The following is an 18954-nucleotide window of genomic DNA, read 5'->3' on the forward strand; positions in this document are numbered from 1 at the left end:
AGATGTTGTGCGCGCATGGAACTTTTTACCTGCTTAAAATGACATAAAACGCCCAGAAAGTTGCAGATAACCAAAAATAGTCCAGGACCTAGGTCAGGTTTGTATGTATTTAATTTAGTAGAGAATATCTCAACTGTTATAGGATAATTTTACCCCAAGGAACAACATGGGATGTGTGCCAAATTTGCTATCAAGAGTCAAATATTAAAAATGTGTGGTTCTAAAATCTTGCCAACCACTTGTCATAAATATTTGCTTTTGGTGTCAAATTGTTCAGAATATACATACATCTTTTTTGGTCTAACACAACTTTCAGCAAAAAATGACTGGAAATGCTTTTACTGACTTTGACCTAAAAATGATTTTTTTTAATTATTTGGGTTAAATTATTCTTTAAAATATCAATGGACAAACTGTATGGTATAAATGAAATAATATGCGACCCGAGATACATAACCTAATAAATCATAGTGTAGATTAATTATAGACTAATTTAATAATAAAACACAACATTCACATGTTTTTCATTCATTTTTATTCATTTAGATGCAGCCACAAAATTTTACATAAATATAATCTATTAACTGAAAGACAATCTTTACAAATCAACAGAACATTAAATTAATGAATAATAAAGTCATTTTCATAAATTAGGCACATTTATCAAGGTTCCACTGAAAAAAAAAAATTGATGCGGCTTTATAGTCTGATAAACCAACAGTACAGCATCAGTATACTCAAATGAAAGTACCTATTTTATAATTTGTTATGATGATGATGTTGATGAAATAATGAAAATCATTTTTCCATTAATGTTGAACAATTGAACATGCCAGTAGAAAACACTTTATAAACTTCTGTACAAAAGAACATTTCATTGTGTGCTGCTGTTAGATAGTACTTTACAGTATATACAAATAACAGTATATATAAACTTTTTGTATGAATGACAACAAAAATTATAAATGAAGTAAATAAATAAAGTTGTCACTGTGATTAAACATTTAACATTATATTAATTTCATTTGTACCAATTTTGGATATCAATCAATACACCTACTTAATGAAATAATAAAACATTATCAGAAATTACTAAAATATAATTTAAATAAAAAATATGGTTATAATTGATCAGATGATAGATTTACGAAAAATAAATTATTCATCACTGTGGTTGCAAATAATCAGTGGCGTCCCCTGTGTTGGGTGCCAACCTCTGCGTTATGCCACTGAAATAATTCCATGAATTGGATTGAAATCATCTTTAACAGGTCCGTAGCCAGGATCTGTCAAGGGGGGAACTAAGTATTTGAGCCAGAAGCGAATTTTGTTAAATGACATCCCTAGATGGCCGGAAATGGTACTCTAGCACATGAAATTCATGATAAATGGCACCTGTTAATGATATTTTGTTATGGTCATTCACTCGTTATTTTGATTGCATTTGTCGAGGAAATTAAATATATCAATGTAAAAATATCGTAGAGAAAAACACTGGAGGCTATATGTAAACTACAGTACATGATACCATAGAGATATTATAGTGTACTATAATATTCACTATAATATCTCTATGATGATGAGATGATGATACTTTACAGCGTTCCTTATTTGACATACGTTAACGATTTCCTAAACAATAGATACGCTCGCTGTACTGCGGTATATATACACGTCGATATCATGTTACATCCAGGGACTAAGATGTGTATATTTTCCAGGTGAAAATCAGCAATTTATTCGCAACTCTAAGAAGTTTAGACATGTATTGATGTATGCTCATAAGGGAAGAAGGTAAAGGTTATTTACAATCGAGTTAACAAATTTGTAAATTTACAAATAGCCTTTGGCACCATGGAATGAACCATAAAAACCCCCTGGCTATGTTATTAAATTATCATAATAAAAGAATAAAATTGTTAAAAGGAAAAAAAAATCTTTTCTCAAGATGTGTATTCAATTAATTTCTCATGTCACATTGGGCAATCCTTTATCATTCCCTAAAAGAAATGCAGTTATTAGAGAATAGAAAAACTGGGCTGAATTTGAAACATCTGGTTGTCAAAAAGGTCCAGTTTCAAGATAGTTGACTAAATTAATATTTTATTCTCTGTTGTGTATTCCTTGGACAAAGTGAATCATGAACTCGTACTTGTCTCTGCAGATTGTACCACACTGATTACACTCATAGGCATGTTGTCTCCCATGACAACCAGTGTGAAGCACATACATCACACTGTCAGTAAAAATGATGTCACACGGTTCACATACATAATTTCCAGTTTGCGTTGACATGCTGTTAATATTCAGTCTTGAGTTTTCAGATGTTTCGACATCTTGAGATGTAGAAGCACTCTCTAAGACTAATTTAGATTTTTTTGTTTTCTCTTGTTTCATCTGCATTAAAGTTCGTTTTAATGGTGCCCTCATCTCAAGTAAACCACGAATTAATGGATTCTGAGCATCAGATCGAGAGTCTACAAGGTTACTTCCTGAAGCCATAACGCTCTGTGCCTCATGAGAGTCTGAATGTACAGTGGAACTAGTGCTTGCGCTATGAGAGGGAGCATGCGGTCTGCCGCGATTCAACCGACTCAAAGACTGATGGGTGTCTACAGGTCCGATGGTTGAATCAAACAACGTACCCTGAGGAAAAGTGCTTTCAGTTGAGCTCGGACAACTTACAGTCATAGCTTGAACGATATTAAAAGGTCGCTTTGGTCTTTCAGGTCTTTCTGCCTGGAAGTCCTTTTTCGTAGGTATTGAACTTATGGTAGTTGAAGAATGAGTTGTGGAACAAACCCCTGATGTGACAGGCTTTGATGAAAATTGGTGGGAGTTGTCTCTGTAATTGCATACAAATGTTTTTGATGCTTTTCGCCTGTTAGTACTACTGCTGCTACTACTATCGACAATTTCTTCTTCATCATCATCTGGCCTGTTCCATGCCGGAATTTGATTAGTTACATTATCAGTTGATGAATGAGATCTTGTGCGTCTGCTTGGTCCTTCAACATAAATATTTTTTAAATCTTTTCTTTTATAATTAAAATTCTTATCAGAATCACGGACCTTCATTTTGTGTTTTTTCTTTACCAAGTGTGAAGCGAGTTTTGTGATAGGATACGTTGTTTTGTGAAGTCTCTTTTGCGAGTCTAATGACGACTGAGCATCACATGTTTCTTGCGTAGCTCTTGTTTGCCAAATTGGTTCATGATTAACTGCTGTTGTCCTTGGTTCCTTCAACTGCTCTGCAATATTGCGCAACAGAGAACTGATCATTCCTTGACTCTGATTCAAATTCTGCAAAATGCTTGTGCCTTCTCCAGATGATCCTTGATCTAGTCCAGATGGTAATAACATGTGCTCAAAAAGTGACAGTTTTCTTTTGTTTTTTTTATTTTCATTCAGTTCAGTATCAACAGGATCTTCAAGATCTAATTCCTGATCATTTATTTCATCATCAGATAAATCAGATTTAAATTTAGTTTGCTGCATGGTAAATAAATATGGTTGATTGACATTTAGCTGTAATGTTTGATCGTCATCAGATGTTGGTTCTTGCTTGATCACTACACTACACGATGATGATGGTTCTTCTTCCAGCATATTCCTCTTCTTTGACAATGAATGCTGATTTTGAAGCTGCGGGCAATCTTCTTCATTGATTGGCTCTGACTTCACATAGTACTGGCTCTTATCAGCAACAGGTGCAAACCCTGTTGGTGATTGTGAACGTTCTGTATCAGAATTCTTATCCTGGTTACAATTATTTTCCATGTTCAATTCTGGAAAGCAATTTAGTGTATCCTCAAAATTGTCCTCAGATATTGTATCTTGTATTGCATCTACTTCCAGTCCATTATTGTTATCATTTATTTCTGGTTCATTTTGTTCATCATTTTTTAAGACGTCTGAGTAATCTGTGTCATCAACAGGTTGATTATCATTTTCTGGCATTTGTAACAAAGACTGCATTGGTAAAATTGGAGTTGACACTTTTCTCACAGTTTGTTTAGCTTTTTGTTCATCCATAGAAGCTTTTGCAATGACAGAGAAGTTCCGCAAAACATTTGAATGACTATTTGTATAAATGTCAATATTTGATGAGCTGGTTATGGCTGATTTATCAGCTACATCATCAGAACAACCTTGCTCTATCTCAAAGTCGTCAGTTTCTGATTGGTTACCAGCAATAGCCACATCTGATACAATTCTCTTGGGCTCAGAATTCTTTCGTTTTTTAGTTTTACTTGCCATACCTGAAAATGCAAGTCGTAGCACCAAATTCTCAGAATGTGAGTTGTCTGCTGGTAAGGTACAAAGCCAGAGCCGTTCTGCTTCCTTGGGGTCGTCTTTAACAAATCTTTTACACACTGCAATAAAGCAGAAATTACAAAATTTACAAATACATTTTAACTTCTATAACTAGATTTGAACTCGTCACTATGGACGAGTTAGGTTATCCGCTGCGCAAACGCCACATGCACATCATACGTTAGAATATTGCGTTATTGAGTTATGATAAACTTCAAATTGTGTATTATTTGCGCACAGAAAAACGATTATGCCATTATGCGATTATGCCATTGTGACCTGAACAATGGAAATGTAAATCGCAGCTACTGTAAAGCCCAACATTTTCGCGATTTTTTGGCAACTTTAGTGATTAAACAGCGATAGCGAAAATAAAGTATAATAAAATCACTAAATTCCTAACAATGTTGTTTTTACCATCGATCAGGCCTAGTCTAGGCTTAGTTAGCTAGGCCTAGTTAAGTAGGCTTAATATGGAAACAATTTATATAAAATAGTTATGATAAACTTCAAATTGTGTATTATTTGAAACATTTACGATCCCCGATTATTTATATTGCTAATTAAAACATTAAAATAAATTGCAACCGACTGAAAATGATAGGCCTACTCAGCCTGCGCATCACTCAAAACAATCATGAAATACTTGCGCGATCGAAAAACGTGGCGCCATGTGAGGATTGATCGCTAAAATAATTGGAATAAAAAAGCTTACAACATTTCTTAGGTAAAATTTATGAAATGTATAGTGTACTTGCTTGATGAATTCTTTGTCCATTAAATCATATAATAAGTTGTAATGCGTCATAAAGTAATTATTCTACGTGAGTAGTTTGTGGTATGAAGAAAGAAATCCATCCGGCCGGCCTCGCGTCTGTCCGTTCGTTGTTGTAGAAACAAACAATAATTTGGTAGAGTACAATAGTTCATTACCGAAGAGCCATGTTAAACATGTGCCTCACCCACTGTGTAGTCAAAATGTTTATTCATTTACATCCCTAAATTTACAATCACGTATTCTGTAATTTTACTGACGCTATTCAATTGTTGTTTGACGTTCATCACGGAGGCCAAATACATTCGCCAAGAAACTTAAATTGTGAAAATAAAGGTTGCGAATTAGTTCAAAATGTAAAATCTCAAAAATGTAGGGCTTTACAGTATTTGTTCTTTTTTCTCAGTGACAACATTGAATTCACACAACAAAAATCGGCTATAGTGGAAAGCAGGCTTAATGCTCTGGTCAGCCAGAACCATTCTCTTTTATACTGATTATTAAGTATATCCTATACAACCAAGATTAACTATTTTTTTAGTGCAAGCGTAAAAATATACCTAGTAACATTGACTCCGAGACAGGTTCTGATATCCCAAGATCTTCATCTGGAAATGTGTTAAGAAAGTCTCTGATGACCAGTAAGCCATAACCCTGGCGTCTATAATTTGAGCTGACATACACAGTGTCTAAGACGGACAGCTGCCATGCTAAAGCCTGTGACTGACTTCCACACCACGTACCTTTGGGGAAAAAAACATTATTTTTATTTAGCTTTATAATAGTCTGTAGTAGTGAATATCTATTTTTTTTTTATTACTATGACAAGGAGGTGGTGATAACTAGTTGATGCCTTTGGTAAAGATTCACTGTATCCACAAGGCACGTTGTCAAAACCCATCAGAAAGGACCTATAAAACTAGCAGATTGATCAAATTCTTTCCATTATCCTCTATAATCAAACAAGGCATTTTATATTGCACAGTATACAAATAATGAATGTTTATGAGTTTAATGGTACAAATAATGGCATATAACCTTTCATCATTCACCAAATACCATTATTTGTACCATTACATGAATATAAAACATTCATTATTTGTTTATACATCTAAAATAGATTCCTGTTATTTGAATCAGATTGAATAAAAGGTAGGGCTAGTGATAGCCTATTTTTACTGTCAAAAATAATTTTTTCTTTTTATTTGTTTTATATAACATCTAAATAGATTCCTGTTATTTTAATCAAATAAAAGGTAGGCCTAGCCAAGGCCTACATTTGATTCACATTGATTAAAACAGTAACATTTGGTTTTTAATAATGGATTTTTTTATATGGATTTTATAAACACACCAAACAAACTAAACAAACGACCAAACAATCCCAGGCCTACCAAGGCTAAACGCCTCAAATAAAACCTTTTTTTTGTAGTTGGCTCTGTGCTAGCACAAAAAGGCACAATGTGCTTCACCTTTTTTCTTCACTGTATAAAAGCCAACAGCCGTGTTATTTATCCACAAGAGTTTAGCGTACTCATCAAAAGAGTGGGGTAGAAATTCTGGATCGGTGGGTTGACGATCAAATTCCTTGTAGCGGATATTGTTCAGGACACTCAAAATAACCTTCTCTCCAACACTTGTAACCTAAGGCAAATGAAATGTATATAATAATACTCTTAAATTAGGAATATGATCTATGAATAAGTTAAAAATTCAACACAATTCTTTAAATAAATAAAAAATACAATGGATAACCATAGAGATATTTTCTATGTATGAGTGAAAGATTAAATGCTGCAACTCAAATAATATTTCAATCCTGTTTTTATTAAACACTAATTCACATTTGAAATAATGTAAATATGAAAGATAGATCTGAATTATAAGATCATTTTATTATAATTTCCTTAAAGCAAATGTTCAGATAAGAATGAATTTTAGAAATAATTTTCTTTTATATTAATTAGATGATCAAAATACAGAGTATAAATAAATATAAAATTACCTTCAAAATATTAGGAATAACAGATATTATACACAAAATACACAAGTAAACTCTACAGAATACATACATTTAAACATTGGAAAGGTTGTGTGTGATGATAAAAAATATAATTGCTTGCATGTGACCTTTGGATAAATGTTTGCAAATCAGCATATCCTGGCTAAGGTCAGCAGTAAAGGTTAAAAAATATAGGTCATATACTAATTAAGATGCCCATATATGGATTATAGTAATAGCTAAGATTTGCTTTGTGACATTTGACCTTCCTGTTTATGTTGAACTTTGTGCTGTGCATAGTGGATTTTGGCTACAGGCCAAAGTTCAAAATACTGTAATACTGGTTAAAACCAGTTATATTTTAACAATGAATCGTATATAATAATAAAATCCTGAAAATATTGAATCAATCTTCATCATTTTTTGATCAAAAATATGAGATCATTAATGAGTTTATCAAAGAATAGAAATTAAATTTATGTTATTAATCATAATCATTACTGTACTAAAATGTAATGGTGTGGACACAAACTGTTTACTGAATTCATCTAATTAACATACCTGCATATTCAATTATCAAAATATCACAACTATGAAAGTAAATCATTTAAAGATATATTGTCCCCCTAAAAAAATATTTTTTTTAATTTTTTTGTTGAATATGTTATTTTAATTTCACATAATAGTTATTCACTCTCACAAAAAATTGGGTCTGAAAAAAATTTATTTACCTGAGAAAAATGTAATTTAAAGCAAAAAATGGTCAAATTGTCTGGAAGACAATAAGTTTTTGGGTAATTTAACTGTTCATTTTGTCTTTTTATAGGTGAAATAATTTTTTTCCCCCGTATTTTTTCTTATGGAAGTGAACAACTGCAAAATGGCCTATTCAAAGTCCGATTTTAAAAATCTTTATTTTTCATGATTTTGGGGGACAATACATCTTTAAACATATAAAAATTAATATTCATTTTTATTTCAATGTGATTTTATGTTGTCAATTAAAATTCTTCTATGAAGTAGTAACAGCCAAACCAATATTCCAATATTACTGGACTTGCAGTAAACATATAATGTCATTAAACAGCATGACATAAGCTCTTACGGTAAAATAAAGAAAGAACAAAATCGGGCCAATTTTATCGATAATAAGGGGCTGATGATTTTTTATATGATTTTCGATTGACTGGTGCAGCAGGTAAACTGTATGTTCCTAGATTTTATACAGCATCTTCATGTCAAGCAAGAATAAAATAAGCCCACCCCTTTATTTTTCAAGATTGGAATTTGTTTTAATAATTTGCAGCGTTATCGATTCTCATTTAATGTCAAATAACTGCTGAAGAATATGGATATTAAAAGATTTCATTTAAGATCAATCTCTCTCTCCCTATGTTTTGAAGTTCAGTAAGTTTTACAAGATCATAATTATAACTTAAGGTGTAGGTGTCATGATATAGGTGTGGTTGTTAGATGGCGGCTACGGGGGCTGTAGTCCCCTCATTGGGGAACACAAGTACTTTATGTCAGGAAATATAATATACAGTAAAAATCATTCGCATTCACTTCGTAGCTTCCGCGCCTAGAAAACTACGACATTCCATTTTTTTAGTACGTCGGAGGGCTATTACACTTTATATGCATGCATTATTGCCAGCGATCTAATAAACAATAGGTACACACTCTGGCGGTGTCACTTTGTACGAATCGTTCAACATTGGGCCCGGCCCATTGCGGTTTACGCGTGATATCATGGGACCAGTATGTGTACTGTAGTCACTTTCCAGGCGAATCCAGTTTATCCAGCAAATTATGTTCGCGATCTATTTGTATGTTCAATTTTTTAATTTACGATTAACCTTCTGTACCGTGGGGTACCTAAAATAGACGTTTCACTGTAGGCCTACATTACTAAAAAATTAAAAAACATGCCATTTTCATTTAGCCAACATCTTATTATAGCTAAGTTATTACATTTCCAATGTCCTGTATGTCATACATCATACATCGTACATCGAAAGTCCAGATAGTACACACGCACATACATCTGGGAAATAAACTGATTTCCGCCTCTGCGATTAACAATATACCTCTTGATTGATGTTTGATGATTGGTTGCTTAATAGTAGAATTTTTCAGTTTTTAAATGATTTATACCGTTGACAGAATTGCCTCGCACTATAATGCACAGCTGTCTTCAATTCGTGAATTTGGAAACCTAGTTGCGAGGCAGCGGACAATTTTACGCAGAATTGGGTGTGCAAAAATAATTGGGTTTGTCCGCCTGCTTCTATGGTTTTAAAAGCAGTGCAGCATATAAGGGAATGCAAAGTGTTATTTTGGCCGGCCCTTTCGCCGAAACTTGGTTCCTTAAAGACTTATTTGATAGCGCAGGCTAGTAACAGGCTACCATCCCCTAGGTGTATGGGGAAGGCAGTATTGTTATTCATTCGGGATCAACACGCCACACTGTTAGTTTTTTGCTAATCTTAACTTGTATATTAGAAGTTTCCTAGTTTTGTATTAACTTTTTTCTGCCAAACCTGGTTCATGCCAGATATTTATAATAATGTTATTCATTATTATATAACACCTAAATAAATTCCTGTCATTTGATTGAACGATAGTGGGTCACATGGCATGCAATAGTACGCACTATTAAACGATCGTTTAATAGTACTTTTTAAACATTTTTTGGAAAAAAAACATTTCGCAGATGAAAAAAAAAACATTTCGCGGATGAAAAAAAAAATCTAGTGTACAAATTACTGTGAAATACAACAGCGCCACCTGTTGTCTTGTCTCTATTTTGTTTGTAAACACCACCGCGAGATATGCAGCAACATATTTTTGTGTACGATTTGGAGATATATATATGTACTAATTTCATTAAAAAAGGCATTTAAATTAGCTTTAGATCGTTTTTAGGATGTTGATTAATTAAGGGGAACATCTCTACAAGACGTGGAATCGATGGAAAAAACATAATTAGCCTGGATTAATTCCAGTTGCCTGACGAAGTTTAGTATTGCTGTCTTTGTAGGTCTAGGCCTGTTCGTATTAGGCTGGGCCTAATAATAATATCTAATATAATTATTTAAAACCAAATGTTACTGCTAATCAATGTGAATCAAATGTAGGCCTTGTCTAGGCCTACCTTTTATTTGATTCAAATGACAGGAATCTATTTAGATGTTATATCAAACAAATAATGAATGTTTTATATTTGTGTAATGGTATAAATAATGGCATTTGATGAATGATGAAAGGTTAAATATCAACTGGCTAGAGCCTTGTTGATATAACCTTTCATTCATCATTCACCTCATGCCATTATTTGTACCATTACACTCATAAACATTCATTATTTGTATAATATCAATTGTGCTTGACCTTGGAGCTTTCCAATATTGTTCAAAACATGTGCTGTACACTAGGTGGCCACTCAGGCCCGGATAGGAATTTTCAGAGATTTTTTTCCTGATTTGGTTATCAGGGGTTATTATTCCTTGTTTTTGGAGTTTACTAATACAATGTGAATGGATAAATATGAACAAAAAAAGCCTTACCTTTTTAAATCCTGTAGGCTTGGCCTTCCCACTTGTGAGAAGAGCATCAATAGTGAGCCAAATACCCCGAATTTTCAGTAAACCAACTGCAAAAAATTATATTTCAGAGATAAGCAATGAAACTTTTAGATTTTAATGAACATTGCCATCTCTAAATCTTATATTTTATTTTGCATGATATTAAGATATTACTGTATGATACATTTTCATGTAAAAACCCAAAAAAGTCTTTTTTCTGTGGAAGATGGAGGGTTAAAAATTGCAACTTCAAATAAATTGAGCTCTAATTATCCTGGCAAGATTTCACAAGGCTCTCATATGAATACAACATTGTATGTTAGTGTGAAGAGGGTATTACTAATCAACACATTTTAAGGAAGATATTTCGAGGTCAATTGTTGTAAATTGTTCAAAAAGGAAATAGAGGAACATGGTGTGTGATGGTGCTGCTTGGTACCTAATGATGAGGGCAACAATTTAACCTTGTCCTTGCTGCTATATTTGCTGCAAGTTAATACAAATTTGTAAAGAATATATAAACAAAATGTAGTTTAGTCATAGCCCAAAACAAAAAACCATATCATATATCAGTATAGTATTAACACTAGCCAACATTTAAAAAAAAAATAATGGGTCTCTATATATATATATATTGAAGTTGTATTTCTTTTATTCCTGTCCACCCAGGCAGCACTTGCCAGCTCTTATACTATGACGTTATACAAATTCCTTCACTTGCACTGATGAAGGGCTAGTGTTGCCCGAAAGCTCTGCTAACTTTTCTGGCTGTTTTACTTATCATTTTGATTTAGCTTTTCGCTTTTTTTTTTTTTGTATCTCCATTGAGATCCAGCCACTGATACCCACAGCATTGTCATTTTTTCAGTAATTTGCCTTTGGATTTATATATTGAAGTTGAAAAGTGAATAAAATATGATGAAATTACTAAAGAAAGAACACTCATTGCGTGTGCAAAAATCTGCCCACTCAAGGCAATTTTTTAAACGTTTAAAATTTCTCGAAACATACTCTAATTTCATCAAAAATGAATTTTGACAATTTCAACAACAAAAATGTGTGCTTACACATGCGTTATATGCGCTACACACATAATTGTATTGCCGTATGATGAAATATGACCTGAAATTTATGCGTACCAAATTTGGTTTAATTATGATACATGCTTGTGAAGATATGATTTTGTTAAACCACAGGTAGAACGCATAATTTTTTTATTGCGCACCGGCATCGACTCCTAGCCATAAGGAATACACTCTGAAAAATTGACATTATAGCTAGATGAAATTGATCTCAAGATAATTGACGGACAAAATAATTGTTTACATTTATAATTCATCGAAAATGAAAGGAACTTATCACAAAAGGTGCAATCAATCAAGTGCAAAAACGGTCTGTCTAAGCTGCGTGAGAGATATGTACGTAACAGCGCGTGCGCAATGCCAAATTTTGTGAAATATGCTTAAAATTTCCTGAAACGTGTAGAAAGTTGATTAGAAATTGATTTTGAGCATGTTTAACTTTCAAAGCAAGCATACGCGCAAAAATACCAATGTTCAAAATTTTGCTGATGATACAGTAAGAACATGAAGCATCCATGTGTCCAAGTTTCATTTGAAAAAGGCTGTTGAATTTATAATTTAAGAATTTAATAAAATCACACGTAGTTACGCTACGCGACCATATTTTCATTAAACCATAGGTTTTTGCACAACTACATATATACATGCATCTACTGGCCAAGTTACAACGTAACTGCTATCACCGTTTTTCGAGATCTGCGACGAACAAAAAATGAGTAGAAAAAATTACAGTTTTGACAATAAAGTTGATAGTGTAGACAGAGCAACAGTCTAGTATTTCAAGCTATATTTATAATTATTAGTTATCCGCTTGGTATACCAAGCGGATAACTCCTTGTTATTGTATGAGATCAATATTTTTTTTCTGTATTATTAGTTATCCGCACTATGGCGGATAACTCCTTGTAACTGTCCTGTTTCATCATCTTATTTTTTTTCTGTATTATTGGTTTTCCGCAACGAAGTTGCAGGAAAACCTCTTGTGATTGTACGAAATCATCATCATCATCATCATCATCATCATCATCATCATCTTTTTTTTCATCTTCTTTCTTTCTGTATGATTTTTGTGTAACGCTTTTCTCTAAAACTTGCAAACATAACATTTTTTTAACTATGTTGACATTTTGACATTTATGTAACGTCGTCAAGCGAAGCTTTTCATGATGCTTACAATTGCGCAACGTGACGTACGCGCGATTTAACGATTTTCTCGTATTTAACATAGCTCGACAACCAAATAACATTTCAACTTGAAACTTTGCAAAAGTTTAATTTATATTATGCGCTAACTTTCTGTGGAAAAAAAATTGCGTGTTTTACACAAAGTTACGCGCGCACGCGCATTTAAAATTTCAAAATGCGCAAAATTAATTTATAATCAACTTTCTACGCGTTTCATGTCGTTTTAAGCATGTCAAAAATTCCCACGCGTGCGCACATTTTTACGTGTGCGGTGCGCACGTAGCATTGAAAACGTATTTTTTTCGCGTGATTTATGTTTTTCCAGCCTTTTCTAGTAATTTTACCAAATTTTAAACAATTTCGACTTAAAGATACGTCATACGAGCACGTCGAATTGGACAATTTGCGCGCGTTTTTTATGAAAAGGTTAAAAAATTCGTTTAAAATATGCCTTTTTTTAAACAGTCGTAATTTCTAAACTAGACGGTCAACTTTTTGTGGATGGCAAATTCTGGAAGTAGATGAGTTGTAGATATCGTATCAGGTATTAATATGGCTAACCGGACATTGTGACGTCATCGTATGGCCACGCGAATATAAAATTTAGGATTTTTGTATCTTTCGTCATAGCTTACCACATTGAATAGAGCGCATCTCCACTTATCCGTTTTCCATTTTCACCCCGATTTTGATATTGTCTAGGTCAATCAACTATCTTTCGCAGGAGTTAAAAATATTTTAATTTTGTTGACGTCATCATGCCTAAAAATTTAAATCACGTGTGGCATTAATTTCATCTTTACAGTAAATTTTAATCTGTTATAGCTCGTAAGAATAAAATGTGATAATCACGATTAAAACTTTTTCTGGAAGCTATTGGATTGTAGATACGAAACTATGTAAAAATGTTGCCAATCGGATGTTGTGACGTCATCATATGGCCAGTTAAATAATAAAGGTCGTATTTTCATCTTTTGCGTCATAATTCATTACATTTAAAAGAGCGCGCATCAATATTTCACGTATTCAAATTTCTTCTACACGCTAATACGTTGTTGCTGAGATAATTTCCTTTCGGAAATGCTACCTTCGCGTTTCATTTTAAAACCGTCAACATGTTAAAAATTGCAATAAATATCGGGTCCCGTAATTTCACCTATTCTACACTGTATGTGATATGGATACAGATTATACTGTGTATACTATATATGAATTTAAATAATAAAATTCAGCAATAACAACATATCATATTCTTCAGTTCAGGTCATAATGCCAACGTGAACACTTCCTTTTGTCCTCAACCTATCCCCTTAATGTTAATGTTGCACCACTTGCGCGGCGGAAAACCAAACTCGTCAAAGTGACGAGTTACATGTCTAGTTCTTCTTTCTTTCTGTCATTTTTGTGCAGAGCGTATCTCTAAAACGTGTAAAGTTAACATTTTATAACTTTGTCAACATATGGGCAATCACGTGAAGTTGTGCTTTCCTATAATTGAATGACGTCAGAGTTGCGCAACATGACTTACGCGCGTTTTTATGAATTTCGCGTATTTAACATAGATCGAAAACCATATAACAATTTAAATTGAAACTTAGCAAAAGTCTAATTTATATCGTGCGCTAACTTTTTATGCACTAAAAATGGCATGTTTTACACGAAGTTACGCGCGCACACACGTTTAAAATTTTACAATGCGAAAAATCAATTTCTAATCAACTTTCTACGCGTTTCATGTCATTTTGAGCATGTCAGAAATTCCCACACGTGCGCAAATTTTTACGCGCGTGGTGCACACGTAGCGTTAAAAACGTCATTTTTTCGAGTGATTTATGTTTTTCCAGCCTTTTCTAGTAATTTTACCAACTTTTAAACAATTTCGACTTTAAATTACGTCATACGAGCACGTAGAATATGATAATTTGCGCGCTTTTTTGATAAAAAACTTCAAAAATTCGTAAACTAAACGGTAAAAAATTATTTTTATTAAACATTCTGGAAGTTGATGAGTTGTAGATATCAGATCATGCATTAATTTGGCTAACTGGACATTGTGACGTCATCGTATGGCCACGCGAATATGAAATTTTTGTATCTTTCGTCATAACTCCTCACATTTAATAGAGCGCATCTCCACTTATCCGTTTTCCATTTTCACCCCGATTTTGATATTGTCTAGGTCAATGAACTATCTTTAGCATGAGTTAAAAATATTTTAATTTTTATGACGTCATCATGCCTAAAAATTTAAGTTACGTGTGGCATTAATTTCATCTTTACAGTAAATTTCAATCTGTTATAGCTCGTAAGAATAAAATGTGATAATCACGATTAAAACGTTTTCTTGAAGCTATTGGATTGTAGATACAAAATCATGTGAAAATGTTGCCAATCGGATGTGGTGACGTCATCATATGGCCAGTTAAATAAAAAAAGTCGTATTTTCATATTTTACGTCATAGTTCATCACATTTAAAAGAGCGCGCATCTATATTTTATGTATCCAAATTTCTTCTACACGCTAATATGTTGTTGCTGAGATAATATCCTTCCGAAATTATTATTTTAGTGTTTCATTTTGATACCGTCGCCATGTTAAAAAATGGAATAAATGGCGGGTCCCGTAATTTCACCTATTCCACACTGTATGTAATATGTATACAGATTATACTGTGTATACTATATGACACAAAATATACAGCATTCAGCACTAACAACACATCATATTCTTCAGTTCAGGTAATAATGCCATAATCTTTTTCTGTGTGCAATATTCCAACGTATGACGTGCATGTGGCGTTTGTCGTGCGGATAACTAACTCGTCAAAGTGACGAGTTTCATGTCTAGTTCTTCTTTCCTTCCTTCCTTTTTGTGAGTCGTGTTTCTCTAAAATGTGTAAACATAACATTTCATAACTTTGACAACATATGGGCATTTACGTGAAGTTGTGCACCTCCTATTTTTGAATGACGTCATAGTTGCGCAACGTGACTTACGCGCAATTTTATGAATTTCAATGATTGATCATAGATTAAAAACCAAAAGTCATTTAGTATTGACACTTTGACAAAATTTAAGTCATATCAGGGGCAAACTTTCTACGGATTAAAAATGGCATGTTTCACAAGAAGTTACGCGCACATGCACATTTAAAATTTCAAAATGCGCAAAATTAATTTCTAATCAACTTTTTACGCGTTTCTTGTCATTTTGAGCATGTCAAAAATTCCCACGGGCACGCAATTTTTTACGCGCGCGGTGCGCACGTAGCGTTAAAAACATATTTTTTTCTCTTGAATTATATTTTTCAAGCCTTTCCTAGTAATTTTGAAAACAATTTAGACCTTTTCCAGTTTAAATAACGCCATACGAACACGTTGAATTAGACAATTCGTGCGCGTTTTTTATGAAAAAGCTTAAAAAATCATCAAAATTATGTCTTTTTTTAAACAGTCATAGTTTCTAAAGTAAACCGTTAACCGTTTATTTTTATTAAAAAATCTAGAAGTTGATGAGTTGTAGATATCGGATCATGCATCAATAAGGCTAAAAAAACATTGTGACGTCATCGTATGGCCACACGAATGTAAAATATAGGATTTTTGTCTCTTTCGTTATTGCTCATCACATTCAATGGAGCGCATCACGCTTATCTGTATTCCTTTTTCTCCTACATTTATATATTGTGTAGGTCAATCAACTTTCTTTAGCATGAGATAAAAATATTTTAATTTTTATGACGTCATCATGCCTAAAAATTTTAATTACGTGGGTCATTAATTTCATCTTTACAGTAAATTTTAATCTGTAATAGCTCGTAAGAATAAAATGTGATAATCACGATTAAAACGTTTTCTGGAAGCTATTGGATTGTAGATACGAATTCATGTAAACATTTTGCCAATCGGATGTTGTGACGTCATCATATGGCCAGTTGAATAAAAAAAGTCGTATTTTCATATTTTGCGTAATAGTTCATCACATTTAAAAGGGTGCGCATCTATATTTTACGTATTCAAATTTCTTCTACACGTTAATATGTTGTTCCTGAGATAATTTCCTTCTGAAATTGCTATCTAAGTGTTTCATTTTGATACCGTCGCCATGTTAAAAATTGGAATAAATGGCGGGTCCTGTAATTTCACCTATTCTACACTGTATGTAATATGTATACAGCTTATACTGTTTGCATGTATATACTATATGACACAAAATTGACAGAATTCAGCACTAACAGCATATCATATTCTTCAGTTCTTGTCATAATGCCATAATCTTTATCTGTGTGCAATATTCCAACGTATGACGTGCACGTGGCGTTTGTCGTGGTGCGGATAACTAACTCGTCAAAGTGACGAGTTTCATGTCTAGTTATACTAATTATTATACTACTGTATAATATTCAATTTATTATATTTATAAATGACTTTTTTTTAAAGATAATAGCACTTACTTGGGCAGTCGTGTGTTTTACACTTGATCGCTGGAATCGTGACAGAGTCTGAGTCGTACAAATTAAATTCAATTATATCTTCATCTGAAAATGTTATCTGTAAAACACATAAATGTGGATAATTCACATCTGTGACAACATTTCTAACTGTAAATTATTATAGAATGAGTTGCTATTAAATTACAAATAATAAATGTTTATAATAGTTAAATGGTACAAATAATTTTATGAGGTGAATGATGAAAGTTATATACAAATTTGCATCTTTCACCGAATGAAATATTTGTACCATTTCATTCATTATACTTTTAACGAGAGGCTAGGCCAATCATTTAAATTTTGGACAATGGTGCACACTATTGTACAAGTTGGTCAAGCATGACCGTCAACAACAGTCTAGCGTGTGTGTTTTCTCACTCACTGTGTAACAAAAATAAACGCACACAACAAAATTGTGCCCAATTTACATTTAACGACAATGCACGCTCAAGTGTGGTACATCATATTTATTTTTAAATCATGTAACCCCCAATCGTCCAATCAAATGAAAAGAATCTACTCAGTTATGTTGTAATACAATATGATATGGGTTATAGATAGGTCTACTGGAGAATAGTTAGGGTAAATATGGAGCGTATTAGAGCATGCCTTTCATTATAAAATGGTTTGAACACAATTATTGGTTTAGAGAGTGGATTTATAAGTTACAGTTTAACAATGGGTTTATTATAATACAGTATACTAATACCTGTAGATGGAATAATATTGGATTAGAGTAGGATCCTTTATTTACCTGAAAAAAACTGTAATTTAAAGCAACAAAACAGTAAAATTGGCTGCCAGCCAATGGGTTTTTGGTTGAATATAACCGTTTGTTTTGTCTTTGTACGTGAAAACATTATTTTTCTTTCTACGGAAATGATTAACTACAAAATGGCTTATTCAAGATCTGATTTTATTAATCTTCAATTTTCATGTTTTTAATTGAATTTTGTACTAAAAATATATTTACTTCCTTTCTGCACTTTCTGCACACAAAATAATTCTTGGACAGAATGCCTTCATGATTGGTTTTTGTATGAAGATCCTCATCAGTGAATATAGTGTCTATAACATACATTCTAAAATCACTCTGTAAAGCAAAATTTTAAATTAGCACATTATCTTAAAATTTCACAGCTATGTGTGGTTCTGTCGGCCCATGGACTGTCAACAAAATGTTTTGACTTTTGTCAAATCCTCCTATAAGATCTTTAGAAATTGATTTATTGTTGTTTAGCAATTCACTGCACTGCATAATTAGGCCTAGCTAGGCATGCCTAGTTTGTGACTATTTGTAAATGTTAAGCAAAACTTGAACGAAGGATTGCCTAGATAACCTAAAACACTTTAAGAGAGGCTGCGATCCTCTTGCCGCCGAGTGGATGGGTGTTATGATGACCTACAGTAACGTTGCCGAGATAATGTGACGTAACGCGACCGGATCAGCATGAGTGAATACGAAAAGGGATTTCCCGTTTTTGCCTACTAATTACTATAGGTCGCAGGACAA

At 33.0% G+C, this 18954-nt stretch overlaps 1 protein-coding gene across 1 annotated transcript; it reads right to left on the minus strand.

Annotated features, from left to right (window-relative positions):
- Nucleotides 1–1956: 1956 nt before the first annotated feature.
- On the minus strand, nucleotides 1957–18613 carry LOC144854180 (uncharacterized). Its single transcript, XM_078712078.1, has 6 exons — nucleotides 18415–18613; nucleotides 17403–17499; nucleotides 10664–10749; nucleotides 6565–6736; nucleotides 5653–5835; nucleotides 1957–4376 (listed from the first exon to the last, which is right to left on the minus strand). The coding sequence occupies exons 1-6, from the start codon at nucleotides 18520–18522 to the stop codon at nucleotides 2104–2106; spliced, it is 2919 nt and encodes a 972-aa protein (XP_078568204.1). The 5' UTR covers nucleotides 18523–18613; the 3' UTR covers nucleotides 1957–2103.
- Between the last annotated feature and the right edge of the window lie 341 nt (nucleotides 18614–18954).

The sequence above is a fragment of the Antedon bifida genome, chromosome 10 (genome assembly GCF_963402885.1).
Source record: "Antedon bifida chromosome 10, ecAntBifi1.1, whole genome shotgun sequence".
Lineage (NCBI taxonomy): Eukaryota > Metazoa > Echinodermata > Crinoidea > Comatulida > Antedonidae > Antedon > Antedon bifida.

What these genes read in the sequence shown, in the direction of transcription:
- LOC144854180 (XM_078712078.1), bottom strand. Translation starts at nt 18,522, where the DNA reads ATGTATGTTATAGACACTATATTCACTGATGAGGATCTTCATACAAAA. An exon ending in GCAGAAAGTGCAGAAAGGAA is followed by an intron (nt 17,500 to 18,414) that starts GTAAATATATTT and finishes TGTGTTTTACAG; the next exon opens with ATAACATTTTCAGATGAAGA. An exon ending in TTATACAGTGAAGAAAAAAG is followed by an intron (nt 5,836 to 6,564) that starts GTGAAGCACATT and finishes TTTTCCCCAAAG; the next exon opens with GTACGTGGTGTGGAAGTCAG.